Source organism: Periplaneta americana, chromosome 9, assembly GCF_040183065.1.
Source record: "Periplaneta americana isolate PAMFEO1 chromosome 9, P.americana_PAMFEO1_priV1, whole genome shotgun sequence".
Taxonomy (NCBI): domain Eukaryota; kingdom Metazoa; phylum Arthropoda; class Insecta; order Blattodea; family Blattidae; genus Periplaneta; species Periplaneta americana.
The window spans coordinates 48,839,127-48,855,012 of NC_091125.1; the positions used below are offsets into that span (position 1 = coordinate 48,839,127).

General features: G+C 35.6%; 3 protein-coding genes across 6 annotated transcripts in view; 2 read left to right on the plus strand and 1 right to left on the minus strand.

Moving 5' to 3' along the window:
* Nucleotides 1-30: 30 nt before the first annotated feature.
* Nucleotides 31-11,838, minus strand: ORMDL (Orosomucoid 1-like). Of its 2 annotated transcripts, none has more exons than XM_069834665.1 (4): nucleotides 11,705-11,838; nucleotides 11,398-11,570; nucleotides 2,326-2,477; nucleotides 31-1,237 (listed from the first exon to the last, which is right to left on the minus strand). In XM_069834665.1, the coding sequence occupies exons 2-4, from the start codon at nucleotides 11,566-11,568 to the stop codon at nucleotides 1,102-1,104; spliced, it is 459 nt and encodes a 152-aa protein (XP_069690766.1). In that variant the 5' UTR covers nucleotides 11,569-11,570; nucleotides 11,705-11,838; the 3' UTR covers nucleotides 31-1,101. The 2 variants fall into 2 exon arrangements, with proteins under 2 accessions (XP_069690766.1, XP_069690767.1); XM_069834666.1 differs by having other exon boundaries at nucleotides 11,701-11,829.
* Nucleotides 4,143-7,128, plus strand: LOC138705908 (uncharacterized). Of its 3 annotated transcripts, none has more exons than XM_069834662.1 (6): nucleotides 4,143-4,440; nucleotides 5,058-5,391; nucleotides 5,468-5,623; nucleotides 5,752-5,829; nucleotides 6,720-6,788; nucleotides 6,977-7,128. In XM_069834662.1, exons 3-6 carry the CDS (start codon nucleotides 5,527-5,529, stop codon nucleotides 7,105-7,107), a joined length of 375 nt encoding a protein of 124 aa, XP_069690763.1. In that variant the 5' UTR covers nucleotides 4,143-4,440; nucleotides 5,058-5,391; nucleotides 5,468-5,526; the 3' UTR covers nucleotides 7,108-7,128. The 3 variants fall into 2 exon arrangements, 2 of the variants coding, with proteins under 2 accessions (XP_069690763.1, XP_069690764.1); XM_069834663.1 differs by lacking the exon at nucleotides 5,058-5,391.
* Nucleotides 11,806-15,886, plus strand: part of DCTN2-p50 (dynactin subunit 2) — a 42,216-nt gene continuing 38,135 nt past the window's right edge. Inside the window, exon 1 of the mRNA XM_069834661.1 lies at nucleotides 11,806-11,936. Coding sequence (XP_069690762.1) covers nucleotides 11,901-11,936 — 36 coding nt within the window. The 5' untranslated portion in view covers nucleotides 11,806-11,900. The remainder of the gene's footprint in view (nucleotides 11,937-15,886) is intronic.

Consider the following 15,886-nt stretch of genomic DNA (forward strand, 5'->3'; position numbering starts at 1 on the left):
CGGAGGTTCAGGAAGAGGAAACAAAAAAGCTACATTAAACTATTTATTTACAGACTGACATTACATAACAAAATTATTAAACACAAGCTCCTGGAAGACGAGGTGAGTGAAATTAGATTACGTTAAAGGAACGTGAAAAAGCTTATACAACCTCATTTAAATGAACTGGCTACAAGATGAACATCATTTGTTTTGAAGCTCTAGGCAAATGTCAGAAATACATTCCAACAAAGGTTCTTGACATTAAGAACAGCATCGTTTTCTTGACATACAAAAATATCTGTGCTTGAACTTTTACATCAGGCATAGAAGGTGTTTCGACAAATTACTTCCAATATATATCTAATGTATGGTATTTCCAAGAATGATCGAAATCAACTAAATTCTGTTCAGTTTCTCGTTTGTATGAGAGTATTTCTGACAAGTGTATTATGATATTTGGAATGTTTAGAAACTTATCCTGACTGGAAATCACAATTATAAATGACGATTATTTCTGTTGCCACTATCTGTGTCACAAACAGAAACAATGCATAAGATATGTCTCAAAGTTTTTTTTTTTTTCCAACAGCAAATTATTTCCAGATAATAACAAAAAAAAAAATAAAAATAAAAATATATAAAAATTTTGACAAAATTTTACTCTCTGGGTGAAATATAAAATATTTAGGCCACATACAGACTGATCACACCATGTCAATCAACGTAACTTCTCTGTAGGAAACCTTCTGGTATATGCCATTAAAAGTATAGAAATTTATAATTTAGAACATTCTGAAGTGAAAATAATTCTGACATATCAAAATTCACAAGATTTCTAATAGCCACTGAATAATGTAAGTTTTTATGTAGACAATGTATATAACAAAAAAAGTACAAAAATGTTTAGTTAATTGTTAAAAAGCTACCTCTACACTTATTAAGCTCCAATCACCACATCAATGCAATCAAACTTCTAAGGCTGTACCTGACGTAGCAACCTCAGGTGGAAGGCTTTGAACATGAAGTTTGTGCTCATATAACAGACGTCACATGGTGTGCAGTGTGTGGGTGGGCTACTACTCAGGTACCCTGTGTATACCTCTGGTAGAAAGTTCAGTCTCAATATTTGTTAATTCCAAACAACCTCACTCGGTGAAACTGTGGTAGTTTGGGTAATACAACCAATACCATAGAGACAAAATTAATAATGAAATGACTTGTGGCATATCGTGTATAGAAGCTGGTAAGAAGGAAACTGAAAAGAAAAAAGAAACAAGAAGTTGCAGTATTTACATGAAATGCATAAGACACAATATAAATAACATTTTAACATTATGATTATAATGTGCCTCAAAACAAAGATATATTGGAACTGTAACACTGGTATATTATATTTAGTTATATATTAATGTTTTATAGCTGTAGTGAACAATATTTAGCAGCTGTAATTCATTAAGTGTTCCCTTCATCGACTCCTACACACAAATTTAACTGGAAGTATAACTATCACATTCGTTTATAATTATTATTTAGACAAAGTGACACATATCAAACAAGGATAAGTTTTCTTTATGTGATAAAGAAGTATAATGGAGTGTAAGAGAGGTCCCTATGGCTTTAATTCAGCCAGTATAAATAAATATGGGTAGAAAGTCAAGTGGCATTCATTCACAATGTTAGTACTTAAAAATTAAAGCACTATGATAGTCTGAAATGAAAGATATGGATGTCTTCTAAGACAAAAGAAGAGAATGTGAGAACATACAGAAATACTATCGAATTTCATGCACCTCTACATGACACGTAAGAGGGGATTTATATAATAAAAATACTGCATATAACCACTCTTGGTACAGTGCAATTAGTTAACTAATAAAATTCAGAGTACTCAGCACTAATAATTTACATTTAAGCTACATTTATATTAATGAAGGTTATAATACTGCACTGTTAAATGGATATAAGTATACAACAATCACAAGTTGTGTGTTTTTTTTCCTTTACCCAGGCAATTTAGACAAATTGCTGGTACCCATGATAATAAAATTAGATTGGGTGAAATTTGTTAATTTAAAAGAGTGGTAAACTTCAGGTACCAAAAAATTATAATAAAAAATAAAGGTAATAAATATATTCCTTCATTGTGGAATATACTACAGGCCTATGGCATAATAATTGACAACAATCAGGTGCTCTCATGCTTTTGCGTCACATAAACATAATTGAGTACCCACGTGCAATAATTGGGTACCTAAGTAGAACTGATTACATGCATACTTAACCCATTATTGCACGTGGATGCCCAATTATACATTGGACAAGAGGGACTTTAGTTCTACTTACAGGATAATAGGTACAACTGTAAGAAATTTTCGAGTTGCTGTAAACTGTTGCCCATAATCTATCTGTTCCCAATGTGTGAGTATACGACAGTCTCCTTGATCTTGTGGAATCCATGGTGCTCCTTTTAAGATGTGTAGAAATACAAAGTGACACTGTAAGAATAAAAATAATGAAGTTTCTTTTATAGTCACTCTACAGATTCTAAGATGACATACTTTGAATTTCAACTGTCCATTATGGGCTCTCATTGTTTGATTTTTGTTGGGAAAAAGAATTATACTCTGAAGTATAATATAAATTTATGTCATGTTAAAGACTTAAATTACTTTAAAATAACAGTACTAAGAAACTGCCATTTAAAGGAATTTATATACTATTTATTTTATAGTTTGTACAATATTCAGTTTTGATGTTGGCCTGTCAGTGTTTTTATTTCTAACCTACTTTTTATGGAATGCAATGAAAAATGTTTCTATAATTGACTAAATTTACTGTAATTAAAAGTAGATATCCAACAGTACATTAAGCTGATCAATACATGGGCCTTTATTTATAAATCTTGTCACTCATGCTGTGCTTTACTAAGCATGCCACTCCCATAGCTCAGTTTTGTTTTCTTCCCCGTTGCCTGATAATTCATGTCTGAGCCTGTTCTCTAATGGTCTCAAGGCAGTATACATCCATTCGCGGAGATAATTAGATAGTTGAGTCTAGAACAATGCATTTTTCTGTCTATTTTATTGGGTTATTTTACGACGCTGTATCAACATCTATGTTATTTAGCGTCTGAATGATATGAAGGTGATAATGCTGGTGAAATGCGTCCGGGATCCAGCACCGAAAGTTACCCAGCATTTGCTCGTATTGGGTTGAGGGAAAACCCGGAAAAAACCTCAACCAGGTAACTTGCCCCGACTGGGATTCGAACCCGGGCCACCTGGTTTCACAGCCAGACGCACTGTCCATTACTCCACAGGTGTGGACTTTTCTGTCTAAATCCTATCACAATGCATTTTTCTGTCTAAATGCTATCAAGAGGAACAATAATTCATCCACCGGATGTGAAAGAAGTCACTAAAAGTGCTGATACCATTCTTGAATGTTGGGGACTTTTTTTTCCAGACCCTATGATTGAAGATTGTACAATATATATAAATATTCGCTTGCAAAAAGTAAGACCTAATTACACTCGTGAAAGCAATTGTTTTGGACACTAATGTGCTTGAAATTAAAGCCCTATTAGGTCTACTGTATTTGGGAGGTGTGATGAAATCATCTCATCAAAATATTGAAGATCTCTGGTCAACTGATGGAACTGCTCCAGAATATTTTCGACTTATGAAATACAACCGGTTTTATATGTTACTGCGAGCACTTAGGTTTGTCGATATTAGAACCAGAAGAACAAGAAAGGCCATAGACAAACTTGCTCACATTAGAACGCTGTTTGAAGACTTGTGAAACAATTGTGGTGATTGCTACTCTGTGGGTGAATATGTCACACTCAAAGAGATGTTGGAAAATATCCGAGGAAGATGTAGTTTCAGGCAATATAAGCCTAAAAAGCCACCAAATACGGTATTAAAATCTTTGCATTGGTTGATGTCAGGACATTCTATATCTCCAAAATAGAAATTTATGCTGATGCACAGCCAAACGGACAATTTTCTCTGGATAATAAGCCCATCAATGTTGTCAAAATAATGGTAGAATCTATTGTGGGTTCTGAGCATAACAACAATGGACAATTGGTTTAACTCTGTCGACCTTGTAAGAGAACTTATGTGCGAGATAAATCTGACTGTAGCTGCCACCATGGATAAATATATAATAGGATGCGAAACTGCGGACAGCACGATCTAGAAGCGGTATTCTGAAATAAGGTGATCAGCGCCCGACGTCGTAGGTGGTAAATCATAGAACTACGTGAGGACCAGCGTTCTCCACTCTCCGATACGAAGTAGTCAGAACGTTGGCCGATGACCAGCCAACAGCGTTATGAAGGCAAGATGGATTCCAGAAAAATGCAAAAGATTCGAGGAAGATGCTCAGCGCCTGGATGCAAGACTGTTAATACTGTGGGAGGGAAGCATTTTTTCCTCAGGAACCTATGAGGTGAGCTTTAGTATTATTATTGTGTCCTGTGTAGCCTAAACCTTACACTTGAAAACAATGTACTTTTTGGTGAAGTAGGTTAGACGAGCTGTGCATTGCTTTCTGCTAGTTTATTTAGGATTATAGTAGGAGTATAAATTTAGATGGTTCCGAAATTCAGTCAAACTGTAACGAAATGTGAAATATTGACGAAAAAGAGCAAGAAGGCTGAAAATGAAACCTCGTAAACCTGAATTGTAGCATTAGGCCACATGGCTGCAAACTAAAACCACGTGGTTTTTAGTATAAACATCTCACAGTTATGGAAAATAAAATTATGCCTTCTTTGATGTAGTTAGCCATTCTGGAGAAATTCTCAATCATGTGTAGTAATAATAATAATAATAATAATAATAATAATAAGCTTAGGCCTAATATTTAATTTAGTTTTACCCAATATCTGTTGCTGCTACCAGTTTTCGTATGGTCACTCACCACCTAGTGATGCGCATTAGACATCTCTTAAAATAACACAAATGCAGCAGATAACTTATTATTTTTTTCCCCAAGTTTTGCATGATTTCTATTCAATATTTCTTCTACTTTATCTCATTAGTAATTGTAATCCATTGCTTTAGGTGTTGGAAGTGGCTCCGATTTTGTGGGCTAGAGGACCGGTATCGAGTTGCCGCACATGCCACACACACAGGTTGAGAATCTGCATGGACCACTTCATTGAGTCTGACTATTATAGCTCTTCACAAAAAGTGATACTTAAGCAAACTGCAGTGCCCACTGTTCATGCTAATGGATTAGTGGTGCCATCAAACCCTAAAATCCGGAGCCCACCATCTAGCCCAGTTATGCCTCGAGCGACCTTATCACCGGGGTCTACCCCAACTTTCAGGCATCACAAGACTTTGCGGACGTATGGTAGGAGGGCGAAGATTGATTCTGCAGCTGCTGAAGGCAGTTAGTACACTAGCAATGTTTTTATGTCATTCATGTTTAAAATTTCCGATTTCATTACTCTTTTCTTTATTTTCAGGTACGCGTAGTCTCATAGGTTTACAAGCTGCAACTGAGTAGGCTGCAGGCTTGGCAGCTATGCCTCAAACAATTCCTGCTCCTATGAGTACTCCAGCTTCAAAGATTACTGCTTCGACGGCATATGCCGGGATGAATAAAGATGCATGCCAACAAGGTAATTATTCCACTTAGTCAAGTTTATGGATTTCAAGGAATGCCTTAGTTTCTCATCAGCTGTTCTTACATTACATGTTTCAAAATACATAATTAATTATGTTTCGTTTTTTTTTGTGATTATTACAGGGAACAGTATGATTGGTGAACAGCTGAGGGGCTATCAGCAACCATCGCTCCTATTCAATGTGGTTCCCACAGCTGAAGGTAAGCGATACTGTCTTGTGAGCCTGGTAACATGCTAGTAATCATTTAAGTTAATTGCCCCCTGCCATATGTCTGCAGTTTTCATACTTCATTCTTTTACAGTAGCGAATAATAACAAATCCTCTTAACTACAGGGCAGGGTGTTTATCTTGTTATATATCGATCGTCCAGTTCAAAAGTGCGACAACTCAAAAATTGCCATTTTTTAGTTATTTATACTACTGAAAGCCCCTTTCGGAGCTCTTTCCGATTCAATATTGAGATAAGTCATATTTACAACCAAAAAGAATAAAAACGAAATAAACTGCTTTAGAAGTGATTATAACTATGGACTTTATTAATTCATTATTACTACATTTCGAAATCTATTAATAATGAACTGGAAGATCGTGATATACTCGTCCTGAATACTGACTCAGTTCTAATTGTGGTTATGAACCACAAATCTGTCCCTTTTTAGGGGATTTATTTGAAACTTTCAACTGAAGATATCTCAAAACTTGTTTTTTTGAGTTGTCGCACTTTTGAACCAGACGATCGATATTGCAACTGATATCCTGACAAGTCTCCCTGGCACACGAAGTACACTATCATTCCCTCTTACTGACTTCTCTTTAATATCCCAACACCTCTGCTGATTATCCCTTTCTGTTAGTGTCAGTTGTCCTCTATGGCCCAGCCTATTAGCAAAAAAATATTTTATATTACATTACAACGAACAATTCAGATTAACACAATCAAATTTGTTGCAGCATTAAACTTTTGGATTGTTACTATTACTTAACATTTATATGAGTTATAATTTATACAGTTAAGAGCAGTTTGAAATGAATGGAGCACAAAGTCTGTTCAATTCTTGCTTCAATTTAATTTATCATTTATTTCCTTAGATACTGACATGAATACATCCAAGATGGAACAGTTTCCTTCAGCTTCAGCTACACCTCCTTCCAAACTTGGTAAATATTGATCACATTTTGATGTATTGTCAATTTTGTAGTATGTTATATAGCCTATCCATAGCCTGCATGCCTTTTGTTAGGCCTACATTAACTTAACAAGGCTAAAGGTGTTGTCACGTTTCATTTTTTATTTAAAATAGTTCCCAGCAATTAGATTAATCTGAAGTTAATTTCGTAATCTTTAGGTCCTGGTGTTGAAAAACGAAAACTTTTCTCGAGTCCTCACTTCTCATCTTCACCCAGGAGCAACAAACTAAAAATGGCAGCTCTGAAAGCAAAGGTGAAGAGACTGCAGAAAAAATTGCAGTGTCTTTAAAGTAGTGTAAATAGCTCATATTGTGTGTAACAAAAAGGTATAATATCATATTGGTGGAAAGTTTATAGCTTTTTTTATTATTTTTTTTTATTTTTATTTATTTATTTTTTTTTGCCCCAGAAAAAAATGTTTTTAGCAAATGTTAAATATATTGTGTAATTGTAGGGAGCAAAGTTACAGTATGTGGTACATGTGTGTATGTAAGAGAGATATTTGACTTTGGAAGTTGGGGGTTAACATACCTTCAGTTCACCTAGTAAACTTTTTTGCCCAACATAATGCAAGTAAGTGATGCAGCTCATGTATTTCACTCTGACCCTCAGTACATACAACATTTTGGTATACGTTACCGTTATGTGTATGCCAAACAACAATGTCTAAGAACCTTAGATGTGATCCTAGAAAAGTATTCTAAAATGTGTTGCAAAATAGTAGATAGTAATATGACAGTTTCAATTATCAAACATTTTTTTGTAGTATCTGAAATCCGATTAATGTAATATGTATCTAGTCAGCGATGTATGCAACGGAGGGGAGAAAGGAATTGGCCACTCTTACTCATTACCTCCTGCTCTGATTGTCCCATGAGTTAAGAGCAGGGTCCAAACCTGTTTTTGGACAGTTGACTAACCAATAGTTGATGGGTCCAGGCAGACAAGGGGACAAACCATAAATTTCGATACGTAGGATATCTCATTGGAATGTGAAGAAATATGTTCTGACTAAACTATATGACAACACATTATTCAAATGGTATCATTTACATCTGTAAACGAGCACAGATGGCAGAGCATTCCAAAATATAAATATATAGATGTGGCTTTTTCTCTTATCCGACTGGGCCCCAAAATTTCAATTATTCAATTTGTTGTATAGACTTTACCAATGTACTGCACACTAAATATGTAAGTGTATCTGTGTGTATAGGATTACCAGATGTTCTGGATTTCGCTTGACATGGACTGCATCCTGCCAGGGTTCGTAAAAATCAGAAATTGCCCTGCTTTTCTTTCTTGCCAATTCCCAATGGACAAAAGAGAGTAACTATTGAGTTGGGGTCCATTAGAGGAATTATGTGTGTAAAATCCTTGCTCAAACAAGTCGAGTCACCAGAGAAGTATTAACAATCCGAAAATTAAATAAGGTAAAAGCTAATTTAGAATCCGTATACTTCAATTCTATTCATGATAATAGTTTTGTATCAGTTTTATTGTACAAAGACAAACAAATTACCTAATTATATAACAGAATGTAAAAAGACGTCACGTCAAGTATCAAGTTAGTCTATTATGCCCTGCTTTTATATGGAAAATTCTTTTTCATTTAAAATGACCTGCTTTTAAATTGTTACAATCTGGTAACCCTACTGCACATGTAGTGTATGTTAAACAGTGATATGATGGACCTTGTCAAAATTGTGTTGTTGAATGTATTGTAAAATAGTATACAATAATATAGTAATTTCAATTATGTAACTAGTTTTATGCAGACTTAAAGTGCACTATACACTATTACCTAAAGAATAAAATCCCAATTATCTAACCTTGTTTTCTTTTATTTTCTGTCCCTGTTTGGCTGTATTTTAATTAGTTACATTATAAGGTAGTGTAAAATAGACCGTCTCTTCCAACTATTGGCTCCAATAACAATTTTCAGTGAAAGATGATGTGAGGAATAAAAATTTTAAAGTTTTACTTTAAATTTAGGGTTTGGGGCGGGGGGGGGGGAGGAGGAATATTTACTGCATATAGTTCAACTTTTCGCCGCCAGGCGCGCTGCTAGATACGCGGAGTAATTAGTTATTATTTTCGCTACTTGGGTGCGCTGCTGGATGCACGGAGCAGTTACTTTTTTCGCTACTTGGTGCGCTGCTAGATGTAATAACGCCTCTAACCGCATATAGATGGCAGCACGATCAATTCTACAACAGCGCCTCTAGTATGTGTTACGGGAAACTCAGTGAGTTTCGCATCCTATTATATATTTATCCATGCTGCCACTCTAAAAAAGAAATGACAAACACAAGAACAAGGCCAGTAAATAGTAGGCTCCATTTAGTGATGATTCAATGTTAGTTTTCTATGTTCCTAAGAAGTACAGAAATGTTATACTCATATCCAGCATGCATGATACAGATGATATTGATGTTGCTTCTGGCGACTTATTGAAACCTTCTATAACCTCACCAAAGGAGGGGTAGATGTTGTAGATGACTTGAAGTTCAAGTATAGATGGCCTCTTCGAATATTTTTCACCTTGTTGGATGTTGCTGACATCAATGCTCAGATAATTCTGCAAAGCAACACATTGCAGAATGGGCCCCAAAGACAGTTTTTGACAGAATTAGCTTTGGGTCTTATGAAGAATCACATGGCAGTAAGATGTACATCTAAACGTCTGCACTCAGATCTTCGAATGAGGATAAAACAGAAAGTAAAAACAGCCTCCGCCACAGCAGTGTCCAAATGCAAAGAGAGTAAAATGTGGCTATTGCTCAAAACGGAAAAATCGTAAAACAACGTCCAGGAGTGCGAAATGTGTGGTTCCTATTTGTGGGGAGCACACAGTTACAGTGTGCAAGAAATGTCATGGAAATATTTTATTTTTATTTTATTGGGTTATTTACGACGCTGTATCAACATCTAGGTTATTTAGCGTCTGAATGATATGAAGGTGATAATGCCGGTGAAATGAGTCCGGGGTCCAACACCAAAAGTTACCCAGCATTTGCTCGTATCGGGTTGAGGGAAAACCCCGGAAAAAACCTCAACCAGATAACTTGCCCTGACCGGGATTCGAATCCGGGCCACCTGGTTTCGCGGCCAGACGTGCTGACTGTTACTCCACAGGTGTGGACTCATGGAAATAATACCGGGGAGAATGATGAGAGTGAGTGAAGACTAAATATCCACGGGACTATTTTTCTCGTTTATATTCCATATTAATTCATTGAAATTCTTATCATTTGTAAACTGTTATAACGGTAATTATGGAGATTGACTATTGCGCGGATTTTTAAATAAGGACTCTTGATTATAGGGTAGTTTTATGAGGTGAAAACATGGTTTTGCTTTTTATTTGTCGGAAATGACGGGAACATGTTTTTTTTTTTTTGGTTTTTTTCTTTATTAATTTATTACGATTTGACGGTGGTTGTGATTTGCTGCTGGGTGGGGAGTTCGATTGGTCGATCGATTGCAGTATTGAAGTCTTTGTCTTTTGATCGAAGTGTATTGTGTCTTGTGCGCGGGATGTAGAACGAGTGAGGTAGAGTTTATTAGATTGAGGGAAGAAGAATTGCGCGAGTTTTTTTTTAATCATGGTGTTATATGATAGTTGTGCGTGTCGCATTTGTGGAGATATTTTGAAACCAGATTGGAAGAGGAGGTGTTTTAGGTGTCAAAGAAGGGTTAGAGTTTAAATGGAGGGTTGTGATTGGTGGAGTTCGATTGATCGATCGATTGCAATAATCCATGCTCTGTCTTTTGTTTTTTTTTTTTATTTGGATCTCGGCAGTGAATGGACGTCTGATGCAGTGACAGCATGGTTGTATATCTTGCATATACGAAGGTTAGGTTTGGTTAGTTTAGGTTTTCATTAACCAAGTCCTACCGAGAATAATCATGGTTTGTTATCTGATAGTTGTGCGTGTGGGAGTAGTGTGAATATTTTGAAAGCAGATTGGGTGATGCTATATTCACCACTTCACGTCTAATTGGTAAGTTGCAGAGCTTATTATATTCGCTGGTAATTATGGATTTTGGACTATTTTTTTCAAACTTCCATTTTCGCCTTATTTTACCGTCGTAAAAACGGTATAAATACTTTCAATTGTCGGAACTGACCTATAATAAAGTGATCTTGCGACGGTAAAATACGGCGAAATTGGAAGTGTGGGAAAAATTGTCCAAAGGTAGTCAATCTCCATAATTACCTAACAGATTCATACATTATAAATACATATGTAAATAAAAAAATAAATAATGGAAAACAATTTGTCATTTGTAGCATATTTACCAGCATATTAATTCATTGGAACTGTCCCATCATTTGTAAATTGTCACCTCATTAGCTTGCAATGTAAATTGATAAATTATGCAAAATTGTTTATGTAACAATTAAAATAAACACAACATACTCATATATTACAAATAAAATTTCAGGTAAACAAAAAGACCTGAGTGAGCGCGGCGCTCACACGTCGACCAACAACGGGTTTAAGAGATTTCACCTATCATTATATAACATTACACTATAGTTAATGAAATGAAACGTATTCATAATACATACTGCATTATGTATGAGATTTGTCAGAGTCCATGCGAGCGCAACACTTAGTATTGGAACACTAAGTAATATTAAATGAAGGGTGAGCACTCCAAGCGCATAACTTATCCATAAACCTCGGCTCTGAAGCCAAGTTGTATTTGGGTTGGATTCACCGTGACCGCCCACCAACATTTCTGAAAAATAAGATCACATTTTAAAATGGACATGCAATTCCAAGGAACACCTGAAAATTATATTCACGACTTTAACAACACTAAATAAACTATCTAGGTTCAAATACTATAACAGAGATATATATAATACCTACTGTCGTGACAGGCTATATTTTTTCAAATTACACGAATTAATGTCATAATAATTTTTTGCTGATGTACACAGAAAAACCAAGCGGTAACATCAGCTGTATACCACACACGGCCTGTTTGAAATGCAATATCTTGATCTTCTAGCACTTCTGTGTTTGAATAGTTTCTAAAACATAGGAGACTGTGAGTGTATGTAAAATGGCGGATCCAAAGTATGCGGATTTACCTGGCATTGTAAGATTAATATTAAAATACTGTATAATTTTATTATATAAAGACTAGGGCACATGATTGGTATAAGTACAGGGCGTTTCAATAGTATTGATTTTATTCGAATTGTATACATGAAGTATGTGTATATGCAAATAATGTTTTTGAAATGCTGTCATAATGGTTGTGACGTTAAGATATATTTTATTTGTATGACTGTAATTTTAATTGCTACATTACTGATGAAATTGACGAATTCTGGCCTATTTTGGGAGTATATTTGTAAATATACCATTTAATACCGTTCGGAAATTATAGTTTACGGCAGATGAGAATGGCAGACATGTAGGCATATTAGTCCTGCTAACCGAAAGCGATGTTGTACATGTAGTGCTCTATTTTTCTTATGAATATATTTCAGTTACTATTGATAATGATAGTTTTGTTATGAGATTGTATTTGTATTGATTTATAAACATGTTTATCAATCCGTTGCAAGTCCTGTTAGACTTTTTTGTAGTACAACAGTTTGGGTACTGTAGTACATAAGTAATTAGTACGTTCAACAACGTCTCTCTCTCGCTTTTTTTTTTTTTTTTTTGTAATTTACTAAATTTCGTTTCTCTCTTAGGAATGAAGTTAGATTAGGTTCGTTTATCTGCATGTAGATGTATAAAATAAATAGAGGCGAAGTGCGAACTATGGTAATGAAACTTTTTGATGGCTGCTGGATGTAAGAGACTAAGTGCACTAAAATTCTCACTTGCAAGAAACTATTGGAAAAAGATGTTTGAATTGGTTACAGATTCGTTTTGGCATACACGAGCATTCAGCAAGATCTAATTAATTTTTATAATTACAGTACCTAGGCCCTACTTATTTGGTAACATTTTGTTCTTTGTATTCACAGAGCACCATTATCATTAGTCTACATAGATAGGCCCTAGCTGACAAGATACAGTAACAGTGTGTGAATAGGTCTAATAGGTTACGTTTAAAGGTAGTAGGCTTATGATGTCATAGGGTACAAATTTAAGTAAACTGTCAGCAAATAATGCGTTAGTTTATAATAAGTCAGTAGGTATGTTATGATAGGGTTGGTACGTAAATATTAAAAAATTAGAATAGTTAGAACTAGGCTAAATAAATATTACACTTTATTTCAAGAATTTGTTTTATATATTCTAGCTACGGTATATTTTTTAAGGCTTTTCTATAGCACGCTACATAGAAACTTCCAACTTGTATTTTTCTTAAGTTCCACAATGTGGAAATCTATGATAGGTTAGTATGGATTTTTCGTATGCCTTGCATATACTAATCTATGACAGGTTAGGTTATATTAGTTTACGTTTTTGGTATGCCTTGCATATATTATAGATTTATTAATTTGTCCTACAGAATAATATCTGTAATATTGACAATTAATATTTGAGGAGAAAATTCGCTCTGGCGCCAGGGATCGAACCCGGGTCCTTGGTTCTACGTACCAAGCGCTCTGACCACTGAGCTACGCCGAATTCAATCCACAGCACCGGACCGAACCATCCTCCTTCAATGTTTCCCCCCTTTGTGGCCTAACTCCAAGTTAGGCATATATGTTGACGTATATGTCCAATGTCAACTGCCATTATATTAGGAGCGCACTCAGTTGAGTAACTTGTTTGGCTGGGATTCCGCAGTTATGTGCACAGTAATCTGTACAGACATGCACTGCAGGGGGAAACAATGAAGGAGGATATACATTCATTCATTCATTCATTCATAATGTTCTGCCTTCCTCTTAGTCTCGGCATATACCCCATATTTCTCATGAAAAACAAAAACTGAATAGACTATAGTGGACTTTGTTGTCAGCAAACAGCTGGATACATTAAGAAGATTAATCGATTGATTGGTCTCGGCATATGATCATATATCTTAATGTCCTCTATCATCTGATATCTACTTCTGTTCCGAACTCTTTTCTTCTACATACATGCTCTGCTGTAACTTAAATTAATTTTTCAAACTTTAATCACTGGCGGCTCCTGTGTTGTGCACTTGTGCCTTAATTGCCAGTGGTAGTGTAAAAATATTTTTTATATAAGCTTACTCCAGTGAAACAAAGTTAATTGAGTTTAAATATGTGTGACTGTTACTTAGCCCATTAATTTTGTAAACATTTTCAAAAACACAAGATTGTTCTCTCCACCTTCATTTCATTTTGAATTGCACAATTTAGATGATTACTGCAAGTTCCATCTTGTTTATTATTATTATTATTATTATTATTATTATCATCATCATCATTATTATTATTATTATTATTATTATTATTATTATTATTACTATTATTATTATTATTATTATTACTATTATTATTATTATTATTATTATTAATGTCCAGGGTGGCCGGGTTGCTCAGTTGGTAGAGCAGCTGGCTACGGACTGGAAGGTCCGGGGTTCGATCCCAGGTGGTGACAGGATTTTTTCTCGTTGCCAAACTTTCAGAACGGCCCCGAGGTTCACTCAGCCTCCTATAAAATTGAGTACCGGGTCTTTCCCGGGGGTAAAAGGCGGTCAGAGCGTGGTGCCGACCACACCACCTGATTCTAGTGCCGAGGTCATGGAAAGCATGGAGCTCTACCTCCATGCCCCCCAAGTACCTTCATGGCATGTTACGGGGATACCTTTACCTTTTTTAGTATGGGAACACCACTATAAACCACTAGCGCCATTTCATGTCAATTCAACCAATATGCTTTCAAAATGTCACACACCATCTCAGATTGTCTTCAAATTTGGTGAACATGTTTGCTTATCTGAGCTGTAAAGATAAACAAAATATTTATGTTTGTTGCATCATAAAAATACATAAGTGGCATGTCACAACCATAGTTTATAAGACAGACCTGGAATAAAAATTGCCACATGATTCTTGTGTTGAAGCGTTTGGTTGTTATTGAAGATTTTGAAATAACTAATTACTGATGTGAAGTTACAATTTTTTGGTTTTTACCGGTATATATATATATATATATATATATTTTTGTATATAGAGAAAAACTGCAAATTTTTAATCATGTGATTATGTCAAAATTTAAGTACCGGTAATTAATTGCGGTACCTTCAAAATATTTTATCTAAAGTTAGGTATCTAAAGTTATCAGCATTGAACACAAAAAATATTTGAGAGGAATAAAAGATGGTTATGTGAAAAAATATGAGGGTCAGCCAAATGAAAATGGGTTCTCACGGCAGACAAGTTGATACACTGGAATTTGATTGCTGAACTGACATCTTGTGGCGACTCGCGAAAGCACAATTACAACCTCTGCTTACACACTAGTCGTTCGTTTATTGTGCTGAAAGTGAGGTTAAAGATACGTGTATTCATCCAACATCACTAATGGAGGCAGGTAAAGAAGAGCAGTGAGGTGTAGTGCCATTTTTGACTGCTGAAAGAGTAGGAGGACGAGAAATTCATTGCCGCATGTCTGCTGTTTACGGCGAACACAGCATGTCATGTTCACATACGTACTGGAATGGGACAAGAGATTCCGAGAGGGATGCACGTCCTGTAAAACGATGCTTTCCCAGGATAGGCTCATTGTGCCATCACTCCTGCTGTTATTGCTGAGGTTGATGGTCTTATACGGGGAAATCGGCGGATCACTGTGGAAGAACTTCGCCATTTGGTGGGAATAAGTCACTGTTCCGTACACATCATTGCGATGAAGCACTTGCATTACCGAAAAATCTGTGTGCAATCTGTTTCCACATCAGTTGACGGAGAAACAAAAAAACAAACAGAATGGCTGCTTCACTGGGTCACTTGCTATGATACCATGAGGAAGAGTATGCATTTCTGTCCCGTGGTGTTACCATTTTGAACCGGAGAGCAAGCGGCAGAGCCAACAATGGAAACATGGATTCTCCCCCACCGAAAAAGTCCAAAACAATGCACACAAGTTCCGATAAAGTCATGTTGA